Here is a 27,322-nt window from a genome sequence, read left to right as displayed (position 1 = left end):
CTATCAAATACAGCGCATTTCTCAGCTTTCAAAAAAACGCTATGCGTCACCAGGTGTTTCATCGGATTTGAGGTGTTACCTCCTTTGCACAGTATCACCTTAAAGCACTTGTTGCAGGCTGCTGAGTTTGCATCTTTTGCTGTGAAGTACAGCCAGACTTTTGACCGCTTCGCCTTGGGCATTTTTAATCTGTAGCTCTGCTCTAAAAGAACGTACGTACCTGGACCCGCCTACTATCCTCGGAAATGTAAAATGATTGGCTAGAATCTACAGGGAGTGCAGAATTATAAGGCAAGTTGTATTTTTGAGGAATAATTTTATTATTGAACAACAACCATGTTCTCAATGAACCCAAAAAACTCATTAATATCAAAGCTGAATGTTTTTGGAAGTAGTTTTTAGTTTGTTTTTAGTTTTAGCTATTTTAGGGGGATATCTGTGTGTGCAGGTGACTATTACTGTGCATAATTATTAGGCAACTTAACAAAAAACAAATATATACCCATTTCAATCATTTATTTTTACCAGTGAAACCAATATAACATCTCCACATTCACAAATATACATTTCTGACATTCAAAAACAAATCAGCGACCAATATAGCCACCTTTCTTTGCAAGGACACTCAAAAGCCTGCCATCCATGGATTCTGTCAGTGTTTTGATCTGTTCACCATCAACATTGCGTGCAGCAGCAACCACAGCCTCCCAGACACTGTTCAGAGAGGTGTACTGTTTTCCCTCCTTGTAAATCTCACATTTGATGATGGACCACAGGTTCTCAATGGGGTTCAGATCAGGTGAACAAGGTGGCCATGTCATTAGTTTTTCTTCTTTTATACCCTTTCTTGCCAGCCACGCTGTGGAGTACTTGGACGCGTGTGATGGAGCATTGTCCTGCATGAAAATCATGTTTTTCTTGAAGGATGCAGACTTCTTCCTGTACCACTGCTTGAAGAAGGTGTCTTCCAGAAACTGGCATTAGGACTGGGAGTTGAGCTTGACTCCATCCTCAACCTGAAAAGGCCCCACAAGCTCATCTTTGATGATACCAGCCCAAACCAGTACTCCACCTCCACCTTGCTGGCGTCTGAGTCGGACTGGAGCTCTCTGCCCTTTACCAATCCCGCCACGGCCCCATCCATCTGGCCCATCAAGACTCACTCTCATGTCATCAGTCCATAAAACCTTAGAAAAACCAGTCTTGAGATATTTCTTGGCCCAGTCTTGACGTTTCAGCTTGTGTGTCTTGTTCAGTGGTGGTCGTCTTTCAGCCTTTCTTACCTTGGCCATGTCTCTGAGTATTGCACGCCTTGTGCTTTTGGGCACTCCAGTGATGTTGCAGCTCTGAAATATGGCCAAACTGGTGGCAAGTGGCATCTTGGCAGCTGCACGCTTGACTTTTCTCAGTTCATGGGCAGTTATTTTGCGCCTTGGTTTTTCCACACGCTTCTTGCGACCCTGTTGACTATTTTGAATGAAACGCTTGATTGTTCGATGATCACGCTTCAGAAGCTTCTCAATTTTGAGACTGCTGCATCCCTCTGCAAGATATCTCACTATTTTTGACTTTTCTGAGCCTGTCAAGTCCTTCTTCTGACCCTTTTTGCCAAAGGAAAGGACGTTGCCTAATAATTATGCACACCTGATATAGGGTGTTGGTCATTAGACCACACCCCTTCTCATTACAGAGATGCACATCACCTAATATGCTTAATTGGTAGTAGGCTTTCGAGCCTATACAGCTTGGAGTAAGACAACATGCATGAAGAGGATGATGTGGACAAAATACTCATTTGCCTAATAATTCTGCACTCCCTGTAAAGTGTATGCCATCTCAGGGGGCGGGGGAAGCACCGAAATAAAGCACCGAAATGTGCGCTGCTTTTCGGTCTGGTTACTACCGTTTATGTCAAACCGGTACCCATCCCTACACATATGCACTGCACTGGTCACTCCACTTTATTGTCATTGATATTTATATTTAAAAAGTGCAATACTGTAATTTTCTGCTGCTCATTCCTGTGCAATATCCCATCTGCCCTCCCGTCATATTTCTTTTCAAGATTTTCTTATTTAATCACTAGTGTACATATATTTATATTTATAGATACATATATATTTAGTCATCTTTTCTCTTTTTACCACGTCTCTCTAATATTTTGCTCTTTACTATTTTTTTTATTATTTTATTATATTTTCTTCTACTGTACCATGCTGCTGAGTGACTGCTGCTCGTCAAACACATTTCATTGCAATGTTGACTCTGTGCTAACTTGCATATGACAAATAAAACTTAAAACTTAAAACTATGGTTCCTCTGTAGGCCTATAGAAAAACCCAGACATTTTCATCAATCTTGGACACCGCGGACAGAACGTGAAAAGTGGACATGTCCAGTTGGTCACCCTAACTTAGACAAAATACTGTTACTGTTAGTTTCACTCTCTGTAGTTTTTAAATGCTTACATATACACGCACACAGTTATTGTCCCTTCACACAAGACTCCTTTCTGCTTCTATGCGCCATCTTTGTTTACTCTTTCCCACCTATGCTTCTAGACTTCTGATTGGCCAACATTCCTACACGGTTAGGAATATATCGCCACCTGTTTCTTTGGCATGTTCCTAGCAGCATTTTCCTTCGTTTTTGCGTTGACGTGTGGACAGGATTTAAAAAAAAAAAAAAAGAGGAAAATCTCAGTTTTCAAAAATACCCATGTACGTGTAGACGTAGCCTAAGATGAAATATCACAGGGTTAAATGTTACACATTGAGTTATATATCAAGACATCATATGATTAAATAAGTCTTTTCTATCGATTTTCATTAGTAATTGCGTTTGGCTAAACTGTAGGAAAATATTACAATTAATTCAAAAATATAAAACTTGTTCACAGTTATTTCTTTTCAGTCATGTACTCTTTTGAATTTAAGCATGACCTATTTTAAGGACTGTTATCACACTGGGGATTCACGTAATAAAATGTCAGTACGGTTTGATTTACACTGCAAAAATGAGCTCAGAAGCAAAATACAAAAAAAAGATCCTGAATATTCCTGTGGCATCTCACTTTAACACTGCAAAACACAGCGATACTCCATTACAATATATTAATATACTGGCATTATAGTCTGTTCTCTGTCCCAGGACATTAAATACTTGTGTTCTGTCAAAGCTGCTTGTGATACCCTCTGGCTTTAGTGCAATGATGCACTGGGTCTAGCAGTGGAAGACAGGCCACACTCTTAACTCTTCTCAAATCAGTGCTCGTGCAGGACCCTGTGGCATCGTGGTTTTTTTGTAACTGTATTGTGACAAAATGGAAGTATTTGACCATGATGGGATATTTTTTATGTAAGTTTTCTTATGAGTTATTTTTACTATTTCATTTTTTCACTTTCTTTTTTGATGTCATTCTTTGTAGTTTACTATTAGTTGAACACCTGTGTAAGATTGAGCTTGTCTGTATATTTGGGTCAGGTGTTTCTCATCTTCCTTTTGAGAATGCCTGATAGAGTATGTATGAGGTTCATGTCAGGCATATTGGCTGGCTGATTAAGCACAATAATATCATGGTCAGAAAAGCATTTGGTTCAGTTTTTGCAAAATCCTGTTGGAAAAGCAAAGTCGCATCTCCATAAAGCATGTCAACAGATGGAAACATGAAATGCTCCTGGTAGATGGCTGCATTGACTTTTGGCCTGATAACATACATTGGATCAGCCAACACCAGCAGATGGCATGGGAATCATTACAGACTGCACACTGGACTTCAAACACCTTGGATTATGTGCTTCTCCATTCATTCTCCAGACTTGTAGTCACTAATTTCCAAATAAAGAGGACTTTGGAATACTGAGCCACAGTCCATTTCTTTTCTGGTTCTTTTCATTTTCTCTTCAAGTCAGGTTTACGTTAGTATACTGTGGCACTTTGCAAACAGCCAGCCTTTTTAGTAAAGGCCTTCTCTGTCTCACCCTCATTGTGGAAGGTGTCAGTGATCATCATCTGAACAACTGTAAAGTCAGCAGTCTTTCCCATGGCTGTGTGTACTGAACTAGACTGAAATATACATGGTATTTATACTGTTTGAATAGCAATAATTCAATATTACAGTAATTTGAGATATTGAGTTTGTGAGTTCCATTAAAGGGCAAAATTTGATTTTTTTTTTTCAGATTTTTCTAATTAAATTTTTCTAATTTTTTAGATGGACCTGAAAACAACTATTTTTTCAAAAACCACCCTCCACCTTAACCATGCTAAAAATGATCCTACGTAGTTATGAAAATGTTTAAAGCTAGCTTTATACAGAATTAAAACTTTACATGAAAATTAAAAAAAAAGGCAAATTAAGAAGTTATTGAAAACACTCTAAAAGTGAATGTTACAGTTAAACAAATCAGAAAAGATGTATGTGTAAATGTTATGCCCATAGTTCTGTATTATTTCCCAGCTTTTACAGCGCTAAATACATCTGAGGGCCATGAATGAATATGGATTAACACATCACATAAATGTGCCAGCTGATCAGTGATTGGATCTGAAATCATCATGTCCCTTGTTTCTGTAATTATTTTAAGGTGTGTTGAGGATATAACGGTGATATGATTACTTACAGGAAGTACATGTCGTAGCATTGTGATAGAGACATACTATACTGAGAAATGTCAGCAAACTGTATAATTTCCAGTCATTCACCTCCCTGTCTGTTTGTTTTATGTGTGGCTCTTCTATACACCCGCATCCATTCATTTACCCATTTAACAAGGACAACATTGATTGAGAGAAGTGGTGAGAGTGCAGATTCGATTTCAAGGGACAGGATTGGATTTGATAGCGGGGGCATAATAGCTCTCATTGGCTTTTATGGCACTGAATAGCTTAGCTGGAGCTGTCTTGATTCGACTGAGGTGTAATTCTGAGAAGGATCCCGGGGATGGCAGGAGCACAAACATCCTGTTCCCCATTGTCCCAGCCCACAGAACTCACTGTGCTTTACCCAGAAGAGATGGCCAAATGACAAAATGTGAGTCTAGAACCTTTCTTTGAAGGAAAAAAAAAATACATATGAAGTGTAAGAGTCCACGATTCTAATAGTGCGCTTAGATCAATGAACTGTCAACCATCAAAACGAAAAAAACAGAGTAACCTGCCGTGAATTGTCGTTAAACAAAGGGGCATGCTGGCGCCAGCACAAAGGCTGTTTTTGTGTCGACTAAAATCCAGGCCTTGTGGCTGAGATAAGATGTATTCAGACTCCACAGCCACAATTTGGGTAATCAGTCTCCTCCTAATTCCTCTCCACTTGTTCCGCTCTGATTTCATTCATCTGCAAATTGCTCTGAGAAGAAGAGTTTTGCTCGGATGGGGGATGAATTGTGCTCTGAGTGTACTCTGCTTTTCTACAATATGTTAGCTTCTGATGAATGCCGATGTCAAAACACTGTCCACTGAGCAATCGTTTTAAATCTGAAAGTAGTTGCTGTTATCATCTTGTTTGTAAAATAAAATGCACTTTTCACTGCTAAATTGCGTATCCACCTGATACCAGAGCAATGATGTCTTTGTTTCCATCAGACTACCTGTTCTGCTCTTATTTTTTCCCCTTAAAGAAACAACTAGGATGGTGAAGTAACCAGGGTTTTGTGTTATAGGTGGTGCCACAGGTGATGCTCAACCAGATGCTGTACCTTCGGTACAGGGCACCCTGCCCCACTTCATCCAGGAGCCGGAGGATGCCTACATTGTCAAAAGTAACCCTATCAAGCTGCGCTGTCGAGCTGTGCCTGCCTTACAGATCTTCTTCAAATGCAATGGGGAGTGGGTTCATCAGAACGAGCACTTCTCTCACGAGTACAAGGACCTCAACACTGGTAAGACAAAGCTTTTTATACTTCCACACATGATGATGATAATAATAATAATAATAATAATAATAATAATAATGATGATGATATACACTTCCACATAAAGCTCTTGGTTTTAATGTTTAAAAAGTAACATAAACTTGTAAATTAATTAAATTAAGCAAATGATGCTATCTATCGAGTTTGTGTACTACTGAGCTTTTGAAAACTGTTCAGTAACACCAGCATTTACTGATATTTATTGTTAATAACTGTTATTTACTATATTCAACTACTCTTTGGTGTTATCAGAAGACAAGAAATGTAAACTTTTTGCTAAAGGGATTCGCATTTTACATGGTGACAGTCTGTGTGTTGAAACAGTTTTTAAGCTTACATAACAACAGTATTAATATTGTTAATTATAAAGTTAAAATAAATCAGTTTTATTTGAATACCTGTTTTTCACAAAGGAAATTCAGCAAACATGAAAACAAAATTTGACAAAGAAAACTTGTTTTATGTCTCCCTCAGAAACATTATGGATAAACTAGATGATGTGTTCAAGTCAGATGATTGCATACGTAAACAGTTCTCCATTTTAAAGGTCTCTGCAGAGATCTGTAGCATCTGTCAAAGCAAACACTGGTGTTCCAGTTTAGTAGTTTTTTTTCCCCACGGTCTAAAATTTCTTTCATTTATTTAGTTCGAATCATCAAAATGATTAAAGAATGTAGAAACAAAAGAAATCTAACATAATTTAAACTAAAACCTTGCCTTGCCTTGACTAAACTCTAGATAAACATATTTTGACTATTTCAGAAAAATGAGTAAAGCTCAACTACAACCATGATTATGTAAACTAAATTACAAAGTTACTATGGATATTTCAGCTAAATATATGTCAACTAAAATGATGCTGAAGGAAAGTTTACTTGAATTTTGCTGACACTGAGGAAAGTGCCATTGACCTACTCACTGGTAACCCTGACCTCAAGCAATCATATTATCTCATATTAATATTTATTCATTTGTTCTCCCATATCCTGGCATCAGAGACCATGTTAAATAATCATTCTAACAAAGATCAAAACCATCTTTTAAAAAATCAGTTTTGCCATATTTTCAGACCTTCTCGCCAAACCAACTCCTCTATCTGGTAATGTGGGGAACCACAATGTTCTCAAGTCCACTGAGGCATTATAATCTCTGCAGTGTCTCCCAGAAACACCTAGAATTCATCCATGAGGCATCCTGGTTACTTGCCTGAACCAACTTAACTGGCTAAAACCATAAACCCATTTCAATTACGGTAAGAAGGTTCTTGGTTTGCATCCCAACTGGGGCGTTCTGGTGGACTTGGCAGTCATGACAGTCATGAAAATGACTTCAGGTCCTGACCACAGCAGCTTAGGCAGACCATCAAGAGAAATATCAGTGTGGCCTCAGATGATTTAAGGCAACAAAAGCAGAACAGCCTCAGTAATCATAGCTGGGCCAAGCAATATGTGAAGTGCTTATTTTAAGCTCCTTGCATTACTAGATGGAGGTTTATATACTGTACCACATCAGCCTGATTTCAGCTAGTTTCACATGAGCCGTCACTCACAGCAATGAAGAAGACCCATTTTTAAATGCTTTTTCTGGTATGATTGCACACTCTGAAATAGTGTTACAGCAGCAGTTCCCCTTGACTGCAGCTAAATTGAAAATTAATAGTTAAATTGCATGTTTGATGCACATTTGATTATTAAATTACATTTTTGATTCATTTTTAATTTAGGAAGTGCTTCCTTTGAGCCCATTGAGTAGATGCTGGTTCACCGTGTTGTACTGCAGTTCCCTTGGGTGGAGAAATTTTAGAAGGAAACAGTCAAATAGCTTTAATTTGGAATGAACACAGAAATATGTGAAGATACTGAAACATTTACCTTCAAATTTTGATTCATAAACCCAACTTTGGGCAAACTCTAACCATGATGGATGTAAACCATGTGAGTCAAATTTCAAAGAAAACCCAGTTATATTCCATCTGGTGCAAAGAAGTTTAAGGTGCCATCTTCATACAAAAGAAACTTTTCTGCAACACAAGTAGAAAAATCCTTTCCATCAACTAACTGTGTCTGTTCTAACTTAGAATTTTTTCTTGTTGTTTATAATAGTTCACATTTTACATGAAAAAAACTCACTGAGGAAAAGGAACTTTCAACAAACTAAAATTATTTAACTATGCGGTGTCCAGTGTGTGGCATCCAGACAACAAGAGCTGACTTAAATAAATACATACAGTTTTACAAAATCAATTTTTAATTCACCAGAAATGAGATTCTTTTGGTGAACTATAGAGAATTTTTGCTAGAAACAAAGTCAGAAGCAATGTGATCTCACTGAAGCAGCAACAACAAAATCACTCTTAGGGAGAATGGTTGGGTAGATTGACTGATGGGCCAACAAAGCGTTTCATTTAGACAAGAATGTTTGTTTGCTGCGAGTTTCCTACCAAGCAGAAGAAAGGCTGCCAAATTTCTTCCACATTGTTTTAACACCTTTAGAACGAGTGAATGCCAGCTCAACAGCACTGACTTCCAACAGGAGGTTATAAAATGACTTATAAAAAACGGCATCACATCAACTTTGTGTAGTAGATTTGTGATTTCAGTAGTTCTTTTTTTCTCTGCCTATATATGGATGGTTTCCTTTATTAAGACAATGTTCCTTCCCTAGTAACTACTCTCCCTAGAAAGAGTTTGCCTCTCTCTGTGCTCTTTTTTCAGCAAGTCAAACCTAATAAATGGTTAGACTTTCTAATAAATGGCTTTTCCATTTTGTACAATAGTGCCCCTCTTTGCAGACATAAAATATCACTGTTTTATACAGTAGGCACCAGAGCCAGTAACCTGTAAATCCTACATGTAAGCTACACATTAGCTAAGGTTTTTTTTCAATTGAACTGTAGAAGACGTGTTTTCCTCCACTTTCCTCCACAATTGTAGTCTCAGGTGTTGGCATAGGTTAATTTTTACAGTCTTTGTATAACTGTATCACTGAAGCATATGACTGCCTATCTTGGGTTTTATTCTATACCAGATGATGAAGAGTACACGCTGATAAAAGAATACTTGATTCGCAAAATCAAAGCATGCGCTTACATAACACCAAGATTCTACATAGACTCTACCATGCTGAATGTTCATACTTGATGTATATTATAAACTCTTACCATCCACTTGGTTGCTTTCAAACCATTTGGAGGTAGGATTATAGTTAGGTTAGGTTTTAGCCACATGCCACACTAGCAGAGTTTCAGCAACTAGATGACGTCCCTTTGAAATCAAATCTGTTAGGCGCAGTTTAGTTTTACAGCTCTTCTGTAAGCTTTCAATTGGGGTATGCAAAATAGATGAAAATTACACATAAAAGGCTAAAAGTGAAGGTGACCTGGTGAATTTTAAGAGGTAAGTCTCTACTGACTAAACTGATTTTTTTCATTTGTTATTTTTAATCTTTCTCTTGCAAGTCCTCTGCACTTTATGCAAGTGCAGTTTTAAATTAGTTGAGTACCCCTTGGGTAACACTTTTCCCTCTGCATGTATCTCTGGAGAGCATCTGCTTTATTGTCTTGTTCCTCTTATTAAGCTTAATAACTGGTATTCTTTGAAAATGTAAGAATTTTCAGAAGCATCAGTACATCCAGTTCAGTTCTAAATACCCCGACTAAGAGTTTAATCATTCCTAAAAGCCTAAATTGCACTTTCTCATTGCAGTCGTTTTTATTATTCACTGTGTTTAGTTTACTGCTTATATGTTCAAAAATTAAACTGATTAGTTAAGTCATTTTATTTAGTAAAGTAAGTAAAGTAAAATTTTATTTATATAGCACCTTTCAAGATAAAATCACAAAGTGCTTTACAGAGGCCATGACCAAGGCTAGTCACTCAGAAACTATGCTGGCCCTCAGGCTACACCAGCTGGGAACCTTAAAATAATGTGTGAATACTGTTTAAACAATGTGTGCCACCAATACATGTCCAAATGATATAAGTGTCGGGCGAGGTTGTGATTTGAAGTGTGATGGAAGCAGTGGCGTGCCATACCAATTAAGTCCCATTAGCTTTTGTCAAGCGGAAGCGTGTTGATTAGAAGACCTGACTGAGGCCTCCTGAAAGGATTTCTGGCAAACAACAAAAGCCAATGTGACACCTCGGCTGGAATGCTCTGTGATTACAGGCTGCAAGAAAGCCGTCTTTCTTGTATTCATGAAGGTCTCTCCACAGAAAGAGCCTTTAATTGCTTCTGGAAGTTCATTATAGTGTGATTGCTGTGCTGTGAAATTGTTGTGAGCTTGATAATGGCAAAATGAAATTTGGAACTTCAAATTGTTTGTTGTTTTGTGTACAGTGGAAAAGTACAAGGGAAAGTTCACTTGGTGGTATTTGGCCCAGCTCAGTTCATATTCCACATCAACATCCAGCATCCAGCAGGAGGGAAGCTAATCAGTGGATTTGACAGATAAGAGTGAGACGCTATACCAAAAGCTTTTGCTGTTGCCTCGAGGCTACAGCATACAGCTGCTATGTTAACAAAAGGTTGAAGTAAAAATCTCAAATTCTTGCTTCCGGAATTAAAAGGTTGTGGAACCTTTACAAATAACATATAACACCTTTCCCCTAACAACTAAAAAGCTGAATTCATAAGCAGTAATCCCTTGCTGAGATCAATACACTCAGGGGTCCTGCTGCTACACTTTTCATTCTTAGTCTGGTATTAAGGCCAGTTTTTGTCAGCTATTTGTTCTATATTGCTGTATAAATAAGAATACAAAGTAGAATGGCTAACTTTGTGTCTGCTCTCTAGTTGTTCAACATATCAAAGGTAACCATATTATTGTGACTGTAGAATCAAGTGGTAATTTCCACATTAAATAAAAAAAAGACCACGAGAGTGTCTACTTCCACAGGTTCCCACATTAAAATACCTCGGTGGGTGAATTTTAATTTTTTTTGTTTTTACTGGTAGGTGCTAACATGGGGAGCTATAGTTAACAGTTGTCTGCTTTGCATATCAAAGTACAGGATTCTTGTTTGTGGCAGAATAAAATTAACTGACAAATAATATGACTTTCTGTGTGGTATAGACTGTCCAAGAATATGTGTTGAGTGAGTGAAATTTTACTATTTATGTTGATTTATTTTATTTAATCTTTCACTTAGCACTAATAACCACGTATGCGAATCTGTGCTTTACAAACATATACAGTAGTTCATGGTTCTAGCTTGCTAACCAAGCATTCTACAATCTCATCCAAATATGGTCACGTGGTTCCAAAAAAAGTAATATATACTAATGACTAAGGCTTCAAAAACCATTGGGATAATCATGCCGTGATCATGATAATCTTAGAAATGTTTTGAGTCTTATAAAGATATGAATTAACAAGGGCTAGATTAGTACAAAGAATTCACATTTAAGCAGTGGCATTTCATCAGATTAAACAAAGCAAGCAGTGCTTTCATTTGTTAAATTATGAATTAACTATAATTAACTACATTTTTGGAAAGCTGTGTACAATTTTACAAGCCACACTGAGGCCCCATTACACGTACAACTGTTGATCAAGAAACCCTTAAATAGAAGATGTCTGACAAAGTGAAGTAGAATAAAATGATCTGAAAAAGAAACACATTAAACCACAATCTAAAGAAACTGAAGAAGAGATGAGAAACAAAATCTATTAGTCTGGAAAAGATTACAAAGCCATTTGTAAGGTTTTCAGACTCCACTCTACAAATGGAGAAAACATGGCTGTGTCCCAATTCAGGGTCTGCACGCTTGAAGTACGTGCACTACGCATACTACGTACGGTGCGTACTATAAGTACGAGAAGTGCGGAAGTGAGAGGCTTGTGAAATGGGACGGTATACGCTTCGTCGCGCTGTTCAGGTTGCCTAGCAACCATGATGCTAACCGCGAGACACGTTACATACAGCATTGTTTGACAGAAATGAAGGAGAAAAATGTTTTGTTGGTCATTCATTTTTGTCATGACATCACATTGATTAGTTGAGTATCTGAGGCTGAGACCACAGGACTGTAAAACATGATAGTTGGGCTTCATTTCTGTGCTGAACAGTCATTTAAGATTAGTTAGTAAATAACAATTAGTTAATGTTGTTCATGAGACTAAAATCATCTCACTGTGGTAACATAAATATAATATGGCCAATATTATAGTATTGTCAGATTATTATGATATATATATATATATATATATATATATATATATATATATATATATATATATACCGTATTTCCCGGACTACAAAGCGCACCTGAATATTAGCCGCACAAGCTAAAATCAGGGGAAAATCCTGTTTTGTACATACATTAGCCGCACCTGACCAAAAGCCGCAGGTGTTTCAATGTTGACTTATCATATGTAAGAGAATATGCACAAAGGGAATTGTCAGGAAAGAGATGGCTGTTTGGAGACACATCACTTTTATTAATATTTTGAAAAACAAGTTATGGGTACATATTTGCATAACTTTTTAGGTATATGTACAAGTAGCGGTAATTACAAGTACGAAACATGTACTGTGCTTCATAAATGAGTAACAAATGTAGTACATAACAATAACCTACAGCACACCAGAAAAATAGATTCGGCCTACTTTTTAGGCTCAGGTGCAGTGACACGGCTTTAACAAGAAGAAAAGTCAGTCATTCACCACCATCTTCCCACGCACTAAAACCACCAAAGTCCTCTTCTCCAGTGTCGGATACGAACAGGCTCAGGGTGGCTACGTCATCCACTCTCAGCTTCTCTCCTTCGTTGTCACTTTCAAAACCAAAGAAATCCTCGTTGTCAGTGTCAGAGTCAAACACCCTCAGAAGGGCCGTGGCGGTGTCCTCCTCTCCATCATGCAGCAGTCCAGCCCTTCGAAATCCGTTGGTGATCATGGATGTTTTCACACTTTTCCACGCTGTCAGATTCCACCGGTGGAGTTGAGCATAACTTGCTTTTCATCCACGACTCCCGCTGAACGTGTAGCGTTAATTTGAAGTTTGTTTTTCACGCTATTTGTCCGGCACTATGTTGCCTGGCGGATGGACACGTGACCAACATACCACTCTTGAACCCTGTGTGTCCGATCACATGCCCTTCCGCCAGGCAACGTAGTGCCGTACAACAGCGGAACAAACAAAACAAATCATCTTACAATATGACAAAAATCATGGACAATCCATAGAAAAGCCGCACCTGACTAAAAGCCGCAGGGTTCAAAGCTTGTGCAAAAAGTAGCGGCTTATAGCCCGACAATTACGGTATATATATATATATATATACATATATATATATATATCATCATTTAATATGCTTTTGATTGAAATTGAATATTACTTAAACTCTCTTAAATTAACTTCCAATAAAAAAGGTTTATCATTGATTGAAGTTCATTCAGAAATGTTTAAGGAATGAGCTGTCACAACTTTCAAGTACAAAGTTGTCATGAAGTCTGTCACATCCCCCCCCCTTTTTTTTTCTTTTTTATCCTTTATTTATTTATCCTTCTTATTTCATTGTACTGTATATTGTTACTCTTATTTGCCTGTACAAACTGAACTGGAATGACTGACTGTTCGCTTTATAAGTTCAATAAAGTTTGGGGAAAAAAAACCCTCTTCAGCCGCTCCCTTCTGCCATATTTTGCGGCAAAATTATCCACACCCACCGCCGCGCTATGAATTGTGGGATATATGGGACCACGAAGCGTGCACCGGACCACGCTTGATATTTGGGGAAATCGACGGCGCATTTGGAGTATGCATTTGAAGTACACTTCGAATTGGGACAGCCGTCGTCGCGTGGCGGTGACGTAATCACACTTGAAATGCGTACTTCAAGCGTGCAGACCCTGAATTGGGACACAGCCCATGGAACAGAACTTTCCCAAAATGGCTCCAAGAACAAAAGGTTACAAAAGGACTTAGATGTTGCTCTGGTCACAGCCTCTTTAGTGTGTTGAGTTATGAACACTGACCTTATCGGTGGGTAAAAAGGTTTGCATCCCAATACATAAAACGAACAACATTTCATGAAAAGAACAGTCAAACATGGTGGTGGTAGTGAGATGGTCTGGGGCTGACTTCATTTGATTACATGCAATACCTACAAGTCCAGTAACACATTACTCTGAGTTGCTTACACGAGGCCACTTATTAATATTCCTGTTTCCATGCTACAGAAGGCAGCGTGATTAATGGATGTGATACCTCCTCCACTACATTAGAGTTTCCCTCCAGTCCCCGGCCTAAACCTGATCATGTTGAGATGCTTCTGTCATAGCTTTGAGGCTATCTTTGTGCAAACACAGTAGTTAAACTGTGCTTGGAGTCACTCTTTTTGGACAAAGAGGGAAAGACAAGTACATTTGTAAATTAACTTTATTGTTCCACAAAACACACAGGAAGTTGGCAGCCTCAAATGTGTTATTCTAGACATTAGTGTTAACTCTTTAAAGTGTAAGCCAAATACAAAAATATGTATAGTTTTTGATTTGTTTTGCCAGTTAGAATGATGGTTTTTAGAGCACTTTGATTATAGTTAGGGTTAGGGTTTAATAGCATGTTAAATTAACATTAGTAACTGAGGGGGCCAAATAAAGCAAAAATAATGAACAGTATTAAAGAAAAATGCATACAATACATGCAGTTGCATGTACAAACGTACTTTATCTATTTGTAATTTTCCATTATGTTACACTTTACCTTGTCCCAATACAGAAGCAATTTCTGTCTCTTAGAACCTGCATATACTGGGCAGTTGCTATTGTTTTAATGACCTGAATTCATATTTTAAATTTAAATATCTATTAGGTTGTTTATTTACTCAACTACTCATCAAATGGGTTGTAGAGGGGCTGGAGCCACAACCTGCAATTCAAATCTCCAGTTAACCTAATATATCTTAATATGTCTCTTGGACTGTTGGATGGAGCCTGAGAGGCGGACCCATACACGCACAAGGAGAACATGGGCAAAGATGCAGACTGCGCACAAACTCCAGCGGTTTTCACTCTGTGGCCTTTCTAAAAAAATAGTATCCTCAATTAATGAAACAGGGATCCTGTAAGGCTTCATCTTTATGGAAAAAGCTACACCTAGTCTTCAAATGACACAGAGACACGTCTCTCTCTCTTTGTGGCAGCATCTCTGTTGTGTAAAGAGCAGAACAAGAAGATCTGTAATTAAGCAGTTTATAAGTGTTCACATGCTGAGAGAAGAACGACAAACACATGTTTTTAAAATATCCCTCATTAAAATCAGCATTTTTCCTTGACAGATGAGGGGCTGGGTTCTTTGGATTTAAATGTATATCATGTCTTTTCATTGTTCAATAATAATTGAGAAGGAAACATCTCTTTGTGATATTGTGACCTGAACTGACTCTACTAATACTACTACTACTAGTAGTAGTAATAATAATACTGCTACTAATAATAATCGTGAGATGATGTTGTCATGGACATTAAGATTTCTTTTTCAGAAGCTGTTTATTTTAGGTTGGACAAGGCAGACTGTAAATTAGAGATGGAGCTAATCCATCTGTCTTTGGTTTCCCAGCCCATCTCCAAGGAGTAGGTTTGTCAGTGCAAGTTATTTTTATTTTTTTCTTCTGAACCTCTACCAGTTATTAAGGTGTAGCAGTGGTGTCCCAAACAGCTGTGGGCATCATGCCCCTGGTCATAATGAAACATTTCTCTCATTATGTTTTGTGTGACATAATTTTAATGTCTTGCAGTAAAATTTCAAAAACATGGACCAGAATATGCAAAAACAATTCCTTTGTTCTTAATTTCCACTCTTCATCCACTGGACCCGAAAGATAAAATCGGGTGATAGAAATGTGTTTACAATCCAGCACCAGCATCATTAGTTAGATCAAGTGGGCAAACATTGTTATTGTGAATGGAATCCAAGCAAACACAACAAAACATGCATGTGTACTTTGGTTCCCGGTACATGGAGGTATTCTTGTTTGCTTCACAGCTTAAACACTGTGGCACAGTGGCTTATTGTAGGTAACAATACATGCAAACCTTGTTTTTATGAGAAAAAAAAAGTGTTTCTGACATAAAAAGGGTATTGTTCAGATGCGGAGATGCTTTCTGTTTTAGTTGTCATACAAAAAATGTGCTTTTAGATGATTGACAGGCTTTTTTGACATAATGACCAGCTGCAATCCCCATAGCAGAGGGTTCAAAGCTCCCCTGTGGTCTTTGAACTGGAGTCAGAGAGGAGGGATTTTGATGAGAAGCAGGGACTACTTGATCTCGCTCTGGTTTTTGATGAAAGATGGCACACCCCTTCACTGATCAAAGAGATCTTTCAAAATTGTTTCTGTTGGTGTGATGAGTCCAAGACATATCACAGGTGCATATACCTTGTTCTGTCTTATAGGTTGGATGTTTTGTTCCAATCCTGTTGGTGTCCATTGTTTTTATTTTGTTAGAACGCCTCTCAGTTTAGTTTAGTTTTGTTCCTGTATTATTTTGCACATCTTCATTCTATAGATGAATAACTTATCTCAAGCTCTGACTTAGACCTTTATTCATTCACCCATAAAGCCCCCACTAATTTTACAGTACATGTATTTCTGTCATTTTCTAAATTGCACGGCACATCAATGAGGCAAAGGGTTTTTTTCTGTAGACATTCATTTAATGCCATTTAAATTTATTTAAATGTAATATTTAAAAAATAAAAATACTTGTTACAAAAATAAATACTCAGTGTCATATCATTCATCAACAGTATTATAAAATGCTACAAAAAACACTGTGCAAATAAAAACTGGAAATTAGAAAAGAAAAAAAAAGGAAAGAAGAAAAAACCTGCTGCAAACAAAATGATATTAAGTTAGAACTGAGGATATTTTTTAGAGAGTAATTAGTAATATTTAAAGATTACATTTCAAAAATAATTAAATAAATGATAAGGACATGTTAAAGTATTAAACAATGAAATAAGCCAAATCCGTGCATACAAGGGTTTCTCTTTATGACAGAGAATCTTGATATGCAGTATATTGCATGATTACGTATTGGCCTGCCTAATATGCCAGATGCACTGACATATTATTACCAAACGCTGTGTAGCCATGGTAACCACTGGCTGTGATTTGAACCTCAGACTCAAGTTTGAGGGGATAGAAGGGCGGAACTAACACCATGATGAAGCAAATTAAAGCTATCCATGTAATAGTATACTGAGTACATTCTGTCTGTTAAATTGAGTTACATTAAAGGGCATGACTGATACTGAAATTACACACTGATTACGGTTTTTAGCATTTTGAGCTGGATGTCAAACTCATTTTAGTTTACGGCCACATACAACCCAATTTGATACCAAGTGGGTTAGACAAGAAAACCACTGAGTAATAGCGTACAAAATGAAGGGATGAATGTATCAGTGAGTCAATGAATGCCTAAATTGCCCCCCCCCCCCTTTTTTTTTTTTTAATTATTAGCAAAACAAACAAAAACCCACCATGGAGTTGAGTTTTCTTAAGAAAAGTAAGTGCAGTCAGTCTACTGTTATCACAGTGGATTTACAAACACAATGCATTTTAGAACTAAGCAATATTACTTTCTGATTCTGTCTTTCTGATTCTAAAGACTTAACCTGATTCATAAATACTTTAAACTTTTTGTACATTTCCACTCCTACAGTGGTAATACCAGTGTCAGCAAACCATGAGTTGGTCGTGTGTAGTTATAGGTTCAAAGGCAAAAGGCTGAAATTACATTAATTCCCCAATTTGTAGCCTTTATTATTACAGCAGGAGTTTCTGAATCTCTGGTGGCAGCAAAATCTAAGTAAGAAGTTAAATAGCCGCATAGACAAGCACCATTCCTATAAATAATTCAATAACACACATGCTTTAAATGGCTACATATATTCAGCAAGTAATTGAGCTTCTTTCACTTTTTTGCTCCACATCTTGGTGAGGAGGCCACCGGGAACAGGTGAATACTGCTAACATCTGTAAAGAACTCAATAAGGAATCCCCAAGCAATAAATATGTGTGCCTTTTCATTTAGCTTCCAATATCGGTCATCTCCATAACAAGAAACAATAATGCATGGAACAAATAAAACCACCCATATGGAAAAGATATATATAAATCTTATAAAGTTTGTATCTGTCTTGTGTGAAACTTGTATGAAAAGCATACAAGAGTGAAAACAGATATAAGATCCCTCGAAAAAATTATATAAATGGAACTTGTATGTTTTGGATACTTACTAAAATAATATATGAAAGTGGCCACTTTCATGAGTAAATCATATAAGCCTTATATGATTCACTATATGAAGCAAGCTAAAGCTGATGCAAGTCTTTTAGAAGTTTTTCCTATTACTTTTCCATATGGGCAAGGCTCAAGCTCAACAAAGACACAGAATTCCCTATAATCTGGAATTGTATGTGTCTTTCGGATAGCTACACAAAAATCTTTTAAATATAAATTGAATACTTTTCAAAATCTTATTTTTGTTGACCTCCAGTCGTTCATATGCTTGTGAGTATAGTAGTTGTACTTTAGTATGATGGCATCTGTGGCTGAGGAGGTATAATCGGATACCCCAGCTCCTTCAGTCCGTACCGCAGTGTCACGATTCTGAACTGCAAGTTGTCCTTGATGCAGTTGTGTGTGTGTGTGTCACAGTTACAAAAGTGCTTAAAGATTTTGAAAAAAAGTGATAAATTTAACATTTAACCTATGTAACACTATATACAGTTTACTGAGAAAGGAAGGGTCAAAAACATTTGCAGTAATGACACGTGGTTGACCTAATTCTACATATGCTACATTCTTTCAAGTCATGCATTGGTTCACTTAATTAAAACACATTGATTAATGGAATCAAACATGAACTCAGTAGAGCTAATATCAATTTACAATGAGACTGGGTAAACGTAAAGTCCAGTGCTAATCAAGACAGCTATGACGTTTTAGTGATTAGCACCAGCTCACCTCACAGCAATTAGATTTCTGGTTTCTTGTTGCATTCTCAATTATAGGTAAGGAAATCCCCAAAAAGTTGATCCTGTTCATCTGGATGTAGCAATTTCAACAGGAGAAATGTTTCATCACTCATCCAAGTGACTGATTTCTTTAGGTGCCTTCCCAGCCTTGACAAATGTCCAGCTGGAATAACCACATTTACTCAGGGCCTTCTTGATATGTTGTTCTTCTGCTTTCCTGGCCGCTGTATCTGTACCGGTACGTGAGTCGTTTGGTACTGGGCCGCGAGAATTGAGGCTTGGGTGTGAAATGTATTGTTTTTATTGGTTTTTAGCATTATTTTTTTAAATAGTTTTTATCGTTAACTTGGTTTCCCTGGGTCTTTTCCCGTGTGTTATGAATAAATCTTCTTTTTTTTGGTACCGGTACTGGTTTTATTTTGTTGTATTTATCCGTGATATCTTAAAGGCTGGTCTGTGAAAATATTGTCGAACATAAGCCGCAAAAAAGGTTGGGGACCGCTGCTCTAGTGGATGATGAGAGTCAAACCATAAATACTGATCCGTATGCATTGGTTTATAGAGCACATCAACTTTTAAATGTCCCCCATTACTGATGGAAATCTCACAGTCTAAGAAGGCTAACCTGTCATTTCTCATATCATCCCTGGTGAACTTGATGAGTTGGTCCACTGAGTTAATGTGATCATTGAATTGTGGTACGTACTGACACCCAGGTGTCATCCACATACCTTAACCAATGACTTGGTGCTGTTCTGGGGTAGGATAACAAAGTCCTCTTTGAATAATAAGGGTATACACATCCTCGACAGGGAGGAACCCTGGTTTAAGCGGGAAGTCAAGGAGGCCATTTAAGTGAAAAAGGAAGGACGATCTCTGAATTGAGGAGGGGGCCTGAAGGTACATCTTTCACCATCTTACAATGCTGTGATTGCAGCCATCCCCCAACTCTCTGCAAATGGTACTCATTGACCTGTTCATTGTTCAGTTATCAGTGGTCATTGATCAATGGTCTTTGATCAGTGGTTGTTGATCCATGCTCATGACATTTTGAATATTAATGAAGAAACTGACCTCACAGCCAATTGTTTGCCAGTGATGGTAGCTTCATGTACTGTTTATAACTGGTTGGGGAAGCCTGCAGTCAGCTGAGACTGAAGAAGTCACTTGGATGAGTGATGAAACGTTTCTACCACTGCAAACGCTACATTCAGATGAACAGAATGAACTTTTTGGGGATAGATTTCTGGTTCAAATCCCAACCTTTCTGTTTGAAGTTTGCATACTCACCTTGGTAGGCTCTTTTACAAACTGGAAGACCTAGAAAATGTTTATAAAAAAGGGTTATAAAAAATAATCCCCCTCTCGCCCCTGGTCTATCCTTCAAGAGTCTAGCTCCCAGTCCTCTAGTAGAGCTTAAAGGTCCTGCGCAGTATCTTAGCTGTTCCCAGGACTGTGCTCTTCTGAACAGAGATCTCTGATGTTGTTCCTGGAATCTGCTGGAGCCACTCGCCTAGCTTGGGAGTCACTGCACCTAGTACACCGATTACCACTGGGACAACTGTTGTCTTCACCCTCCACATCTTCTCAAGCTCTTCTCTGATACCTTGGTACTTCTGCAGCTTCTCGTGTTCCTTCTTTCTGATGTTGCTGTCATTCAGTATCTCTATGTCTATCACTACGACCGTCTTCTTCTGTTTGTCCACCACCACTATGTCCGGTTGGTTAGCTGCCACCATTTTGTCCGCCTATATCTGGAAGTCCCACAGGTATTTACTGAGCACACGATCAGTGAGGGCATCTTCCTGATGTATTTGTGGGTGTTTGTCGTCCCATCCTGGACCGTAGTGCTGACACTCACCAGTCCCCGGCCTCCTTCCTTAAGTGTGTGTGTGTGTGTTTTATCAGTTACACTGTGTGAATGGCCTTCTGTAATGTGGAAATCCAGTAGAACAACATGAGTGTATAAGCTAAGTGTTTGTGTGATGGCTCTACTGATGAGGTTTACCTTTTTACAATTGTGAATTATCTTAGTGCTGTGATGATGACTTTCATTGCTGCTGTTGGGTATGTAATATAAGCTTATCTCTAATGAGATCAATCACAAACATTACCCAGGTATGATCTAACCTGCAGCATTTCATTAACTAACTGTGTTTCAGAGCTCAGAGAATATTTTCCCCCACCACTTCATAGTGCTATTTGTTACATGCTGGAGTACACTGAAGATAGGCATGTGTGCAGTTCAGTTGCACCTTATTTCTACAGTTATGTTACCAGTGCTGTGGTGGCATACAGGAGTGAAGTATGACTATGAAGTATGTCTATGTACAACATATCTGACCCATCAAGGCTAGTATATATATATATATATATATATATATAAGTATATAGTCAAGGCTTACTTCCAAGCTAATAATGGCAGCTTTGTCCATTCATTGTTTTTATTGGCTTTCTTACAACTCATGCCTTAGAGATGATTGGAATCCCTAAAGCTTAAAAGGTAAATTAAACAGATTAGTCTACATTTTTAGGAGAAAATCAACACTGGAAACCTTGAACTTGTAGATCTTGGCTATGTGAACCTTAAATTACTGGACAGTATGGTACTATTTAAAAAAGACTTATCTCCTCAATAATAGAAATGGGTGGTTAGAAGGAACTCATAACAGGAATTTAGGACTCAGTGAGGTCTTTTCCAATGACCTTCATGTACCTCCAGGAAATCTATGAATAATTTAAAGCCTCCATGGGTTTTATGTAACTACAGCTATTCTGATGGTATATGTTTAGGTTTCAAGAGACCATCTTTACTGTTAATAAAACCACAGACTTCTGTTTCCATTAAAATTACATTCAGAGTATTTATGTTGTGTTTGATATCAGTCACTTCATCAGAGGATTGTTTGAACACATAATTAGTCAAGTGAATCCATCTGTTAAGGGCTAGATAAGTTGGAGCAGCTGTCTAATTTGTACAGCTGTCTTTCATGCCTTGTATTCTATCAATATATCTGAGACTAAGTGTGTGAGAAAAAAAAAATATATATACATTCACACGCATGCACACACACCTAGAGTGTGGACTTTGTAATTCAGAGTTCTATAGGCTAATACTGTATGTATAATGTTCTCTTCACATGCTTTAAAATCAGACTAGTTAATGCTGTTCATTTCCTCTTTCATCAGTTATGCTCACTGCATATCATTTTGAGAGTGAAAACTGATGCATATTTCATATTCATTAACTCAAATTAGGCTTGGCTTGTTCATCAGCATCCCCACGTCAGTAAATGCCTGCTGCCATTGCCACTCTTTACTGACTGACAGTCCAAACCGCCCCTCCTTTTCCCAACCTCTTTCATTATCCATGCCACTTTGCTATCTTCCATTTCCTTTTAACGTAGTTAGAAAAATTACAGGGCATTTTATCTTGACTTACTATGTCTCTGGGTGGCGATTGGTTAGCTTTCACTACAGTCATCTCACTTAACTGCCCGTGGTGCTGCCAGGCCAAGTGAAATTTCCTTTCTACCTGCTGGCTCAAGTGGATTAACAATTAGAAGAGCCCGAGGATGTCCTCGCAGTAGCCCTTGGCTTATACCCACCATATATCAGTAGTAAACGCAAAGGCACAGATAAGGGCGGTCTGAACGGGAAGGCTTTGTCCTGCCTCAGTAATAGACAGCAACATTGTGTATTGGATTAGTTCGGCTAATCACAGGAGGAGATCAGTGAAGAATTGGAATGTTATTGATTAGGACATGAGCCCTCAATGCCACAAGGAGCACCTGATAACATCTCTTATTTACCAACTAGCCTGATGAATCACTAGGCTCTGATAAAGCTGACAATGCCCTTGAGTTCCCTAGCAAGAGATGCTCAGGAAGGACCATGTATATCTGCAATGTGTGCTGTGTAACACCCAAGGACAGGACTTGGATTATAAAAATAGATTATTACCATCCCATCAATAAAAAATGTTGTTAGTAGCTATTTGCATAGCAGTCAGCCCTATTTAGCGTCACCATTTTGGACCAATGTTCGACAGTCATACCAAAAAAAATAAATACAGATAATAATAATAATCCTTAATGGGAGATACCTTTACCTCCACCGACAGTAGCCTAGAAAGCAATGCAACCATAAGGCAATTGTCATTTTGAGCACCAGCCAGACTGCAGACACACCCCAGTGTTCACAGACAGCTTGGCTCATGAGAAATTATATACTGTATGTGTGTGAATGTGTGTGTGAATGGGTGAATGACTGAATGTAGTGTGAAGCGCTTTGGGGTACTTAAGGACTGAGTAAAGCGCTATACAAATGCAGGCCTTTTTTTTTTTACTGTATTTATTTGCTAACAAACCCCTGTAAGACTATAGGCAACAAGCTTAAAAAGCAGTGGTTGAAAAGCATTCTGGGAACTGTAGAAGAGGAAGTGGGAGTAGAAATCTCTCTATCACAAACTACCCCCAGATTGCCCTCAGTGGAATCACAGAGTAATGAGATATATTGGTAAAAGGGAGTGATGAGCAGTATAAAGAGGTTTTAAGGTATATAGACATATTTTCACACTTTATAGGATGAGACATTACACTTTATGTCAATATAATTTAAAGTTGCACTGATACTAGAGATGGACCGATCCGATATTACGTATCGGTCCGATACTGACGTAAATTACTGGATCAGATATCGGAGAGAAATCAAAAATGTAATCTGATCCATTAAATATCAAAAAAGCACCTCACAAAACTTGCGACACGGCGTAACTCGGCTCATAACCGTAGCACATCGGAGCAGTGTGCTCACGTGATAGAGCGGCTGTGTGTATTTGCAGCCTCAAACCAGCATTTCATCTCCGATGAAGTTATCCCAGAGAGAAGTAAAGCAAGTGTGTAAGTTCATCTCTGAATGTTTGTAAAGCATTCCCACCTTAAGCTTAACAACCGATATATGGAGCGACTGCCTCTTCTTGCTGCTACTTCAATCGTGAAACTGATTAACGATCAGCTGATCGGCTTTTCTGTCGCAAGTCCGTCTCTCTTGTTTGTTTTTGGCCCACTTCGGGCCAGAAAGAGGAAACCAGCGGCTGAACAACAGCAGCATGTTTAACCTTGATAAGCTGTTGTTAGAATTTATTTAATATTTCTTTCTACACCAGGATCCTTTTCTATGCAGCTGACGGCTGGTAAGGGCGATAGGGCACGAACAGGGAAAAGGGGCACAAAGACATACTTTTCTTTCTTATTCTCATTTAAAATGTCTAGCTTTTAATAAATAATTATCTGACACCCAAAGTTTTAATTTGATGGAAAATGTATAGAAGTCCATTACTGTATATAGTAACTGTTAAGTCTAATATACCCTAGTAAGCTATACTACTTTTTCCTTTGGGAAAATACCATCTGTGCAGTCTGCACTTCTGTTGAAGAAAGATGTTGAATCTATTTAATTATTAATTAAATAATAATTATTAATTATTTATTTATTCTTGAAAAATAATTGATTTCTGTGCATTTCTTTTTTTCCACACTGCATCAAATTAAAGTTGATCACGTCGATTAAGCATCATGAGGTGGAGGGTGGGGCAGTGGTTCCCTATTTTTTTTTGCTGGGAGTTTGCAACCCTATTAGTTAGGTTGCTTAATATTTCTGCTAAGTACTCTTTAATTAAAACACCAGAATAGGGAGGATGGAGTAGGTTTAAGTTTATTAGATTGATCAGTATTGCTGAACTATGAAATATTTTGGGTGCAGTGTATTTTTTACATACAGGTATAACAGAATAGCTTTAGTGTTGTTGTTTATTTAAACTTGAGTATGAACTTATACAAAATGCAGCAATATATTTAAAAAACAGTTTTATTGATTAAAAAACACACTATATCGGATTCATATCGGTATCGGCAGAAATCCAAATTTATGATATCGGTATCAGACATAAAAAAGTGGTATCGTGCCATCTCTAACTGATACATAAAGTCATGCCAGGGTCACCATCGCTTCTTTCTTTGACTCTCTGGGCAACTCTGTCATAATTTTCACAAGTTTTCCTGATTACTGCCAAGTTACTGCCAAGACGCAGAGTTTAGAAACGTTCTTCATTCAAAATGTGCAATCAACAAATTTAGCACCTTTGTAGACAAACCTACTTCTTCTTTTTACTTTGTTTTTGTTTTGTGATCACTTTCTCCTGTCTCTAATATTTAGTAGTTTGTAATAGCATTTCGATCACTATATTAGTGATGGGAATTCTGGCTCTTTTTAGAGAACCGGCTCGTTCGGCTCGGATCACTAGAAAGAGCCGGCTCTTTCAGCTCCCAGGTTGGTATATATAGGTATATGTGTTTATATATAAATATATACGGTGGCCCCTAGAGACAAAGCATGTACAAACACCAAAGCACATTTCTAGCGTTAACTGAACTTCCAAAACAGAGCTACTTAGATGACTTAAATTACACAATTGAAAGCATATGTGTATTGTTTGTGTATTTATACACAAGCACTCATATATATTCAAATAATTAAAAAAAATGTTCATTTACCTGTTACTACGACACACCAAATCCAGTCGTTTGTACTTCCTGGCTTGTGTAGCCACTAGGTAACAGAAGCTCAACACTGCCCCTAGCATCCTGGAGCACTTCTGTTTGTGTTTTGTACATGTTTTGGATTTTGTACGTGCTTCGGGGTTTGTACGTGCTTCAGAGTTCGTACGTGTTTTGGAGTTTGTACGTGCTTTGTCTCAAGGGGCCACCGTAAATATACTTTTATTTATTCACTCCACATAAAATGCAATAAATAAATCTGTTACGGCCCTAGCCTATAATACAAAAACCAAGTATTTACATTTCAACTTTTAACTATTTAAATTTTCAGCTTTTTCCTTTTAAACAAATTTAAAGTGAAACAACACAAAACACTGCAAACCACAACACAATTAAATATAAATTAAAATATGAAAACAAAAAGAAGATACACATCCTCTGTCATATGGGCCTGCATGAATTAACTTTCTGAATCCTTTATCATCCGCAACTGAAAGTAGTTGTGGATGATTACTATACCTTTCTAATGTGATGTTGTTGTCCCTGGCTCTGTTTCTCTCTCTCTCCCTCCCGCTCTGTTCCTGTGCTACTGCGAGTGTAACTACCGCCCCTCCCCCCTCTTCCCAGCGCAAGCTCAGGGCTCGAGTGCGGAGTGAAGCGGAAAAAAGTGCGAAAGAGAGAGAGAGAGGGTGAGAGAAAGAAGAAGAAAAAAAAAACAAAAACACGGCTTGCAATAAGGATCCGGCTTGCGTCGTTCACGTCAAAGAGTTGGCTCTAAGAGCCGTTTCGTTCGCGACCGACACATCACTTATCTTATCTTACATGGTTTGTTGTCTGAAACGTTTCTGCATTTCCAAATCGTGAAAGTAGTTGTTTTGCTGTCCAATATAAACATGAATATTTACTTGTATTAAAATCCGACTCAGAGTAATTATGATGCATATAACAGGAATAACTTCATCAGAGGGCTATTTGAAGGCTGCATAATTAATCAAGTAAATCCATCTGTTGAGGTTTGGATGATTTAATAAATTGACAGTTTTTACAGCATGCTTCTTCTCTGTTAATAACTGTGACATGTATCTGAGACTCGAGAATGGAAGAAATATGAAGGGAGCTATATGAAAAGAGTATTACCAAGGCTTAAACCAATATGGGATTAGGATTTGATTCAGCAGTGTTTGGATGTCAGTCAGTAAATCCTCTAATGGATTCTGCCTAACCCTGCCATAAAGAAGGAATTTTATTAGTCAGACATTCAGTAGGACGTTCAAGGGTCCCATGATGATAATGAGTATGAAAATATAAAGGAGAATATACAGAACAGGATCAAGTATCTGCTGTGGCAAACCCATACTGCCCAACACTGAGTGAATATCAACAGTAATTGTGTGTTTTTATAATAATTTTTTGTCCACACAGGTGATAGCCAATGGTGGTTATGGTGCAAACCTCTAATGGTAGCAACAGAGCACAAAGCAAAAGTTCACCAGTGAAGACCCAACAAAGGCTTTTACTGAATACAAGAAAGTCGCTTTTTGCACTCAGGCACTCAGGGGAGGGCAGGCAACAGACCTGAAGAGTAAAACAAGAAACAAAAGCAGATTTGCTTCAAAATTAGTATACCAACATGATAAAAATTCTGGTGATAAAAACACTGGTCAGATAGAACGATTAGACTTTGTGAGGAGAAAAGCAGCATTATTGCACGCTTTGGGATTCCTCTATGGTGCATCCAAGATTGTAGGTACTAACAAACAGAAAATGGTAAATTGCTTTTGTACAGAGTGCTTCCTAACAAGAAGCTTGTTAAAACTGTGGGTGGTATTTTTGTTTTACATCCTGCCGATTCTCAATGTT

General features: G+C 37.9%; 1 protein-coding gene across 2 annotated transcripts in view; it reads left to right on the top strand.

The window, feature by feature from the left end:
- Positions 1-27,322, top strand: part of LOC146696509 (netrin receptor UNC5D-like) — a 286,577-nt gene that overhangs the window by 99,683 nt on the left and 159,572 nt on the right. For both annotated transcript variants that reach the window (XM_085474633.1, XM_085474632.1), the window contains exon 2: positions 5,661-5,879. In XM_085474633.1, coding sequence (XP_085330759.1) covers positions 5,661-5,879 — 219 coding nt within the window. The remainder of the gene's footprint in view (positions 1-5,660; positions 5,880-27,322) is intronic.

This window comes from Copadichromis virginalis, linkage group LG12, assembly GCF_057382275.1.
Source record: "Copadichromis virginalis isolate Kocher_CV1m ecotype Utaka linkage group LG12, C_Virginalis_male_GT1.1, whole genome shotgun sequence".
Lineage (NCBI taxonomy): Eukaryota > Metazoa > Chordata > Actinopteri > Cichliformes > Cichlidae > Copadichromis > Copadichromis virginalis.
Note: the sequence above shows the minus strand (reverse complement) of the source record. Positions and strands in the feature narration are given on the sequence as shown.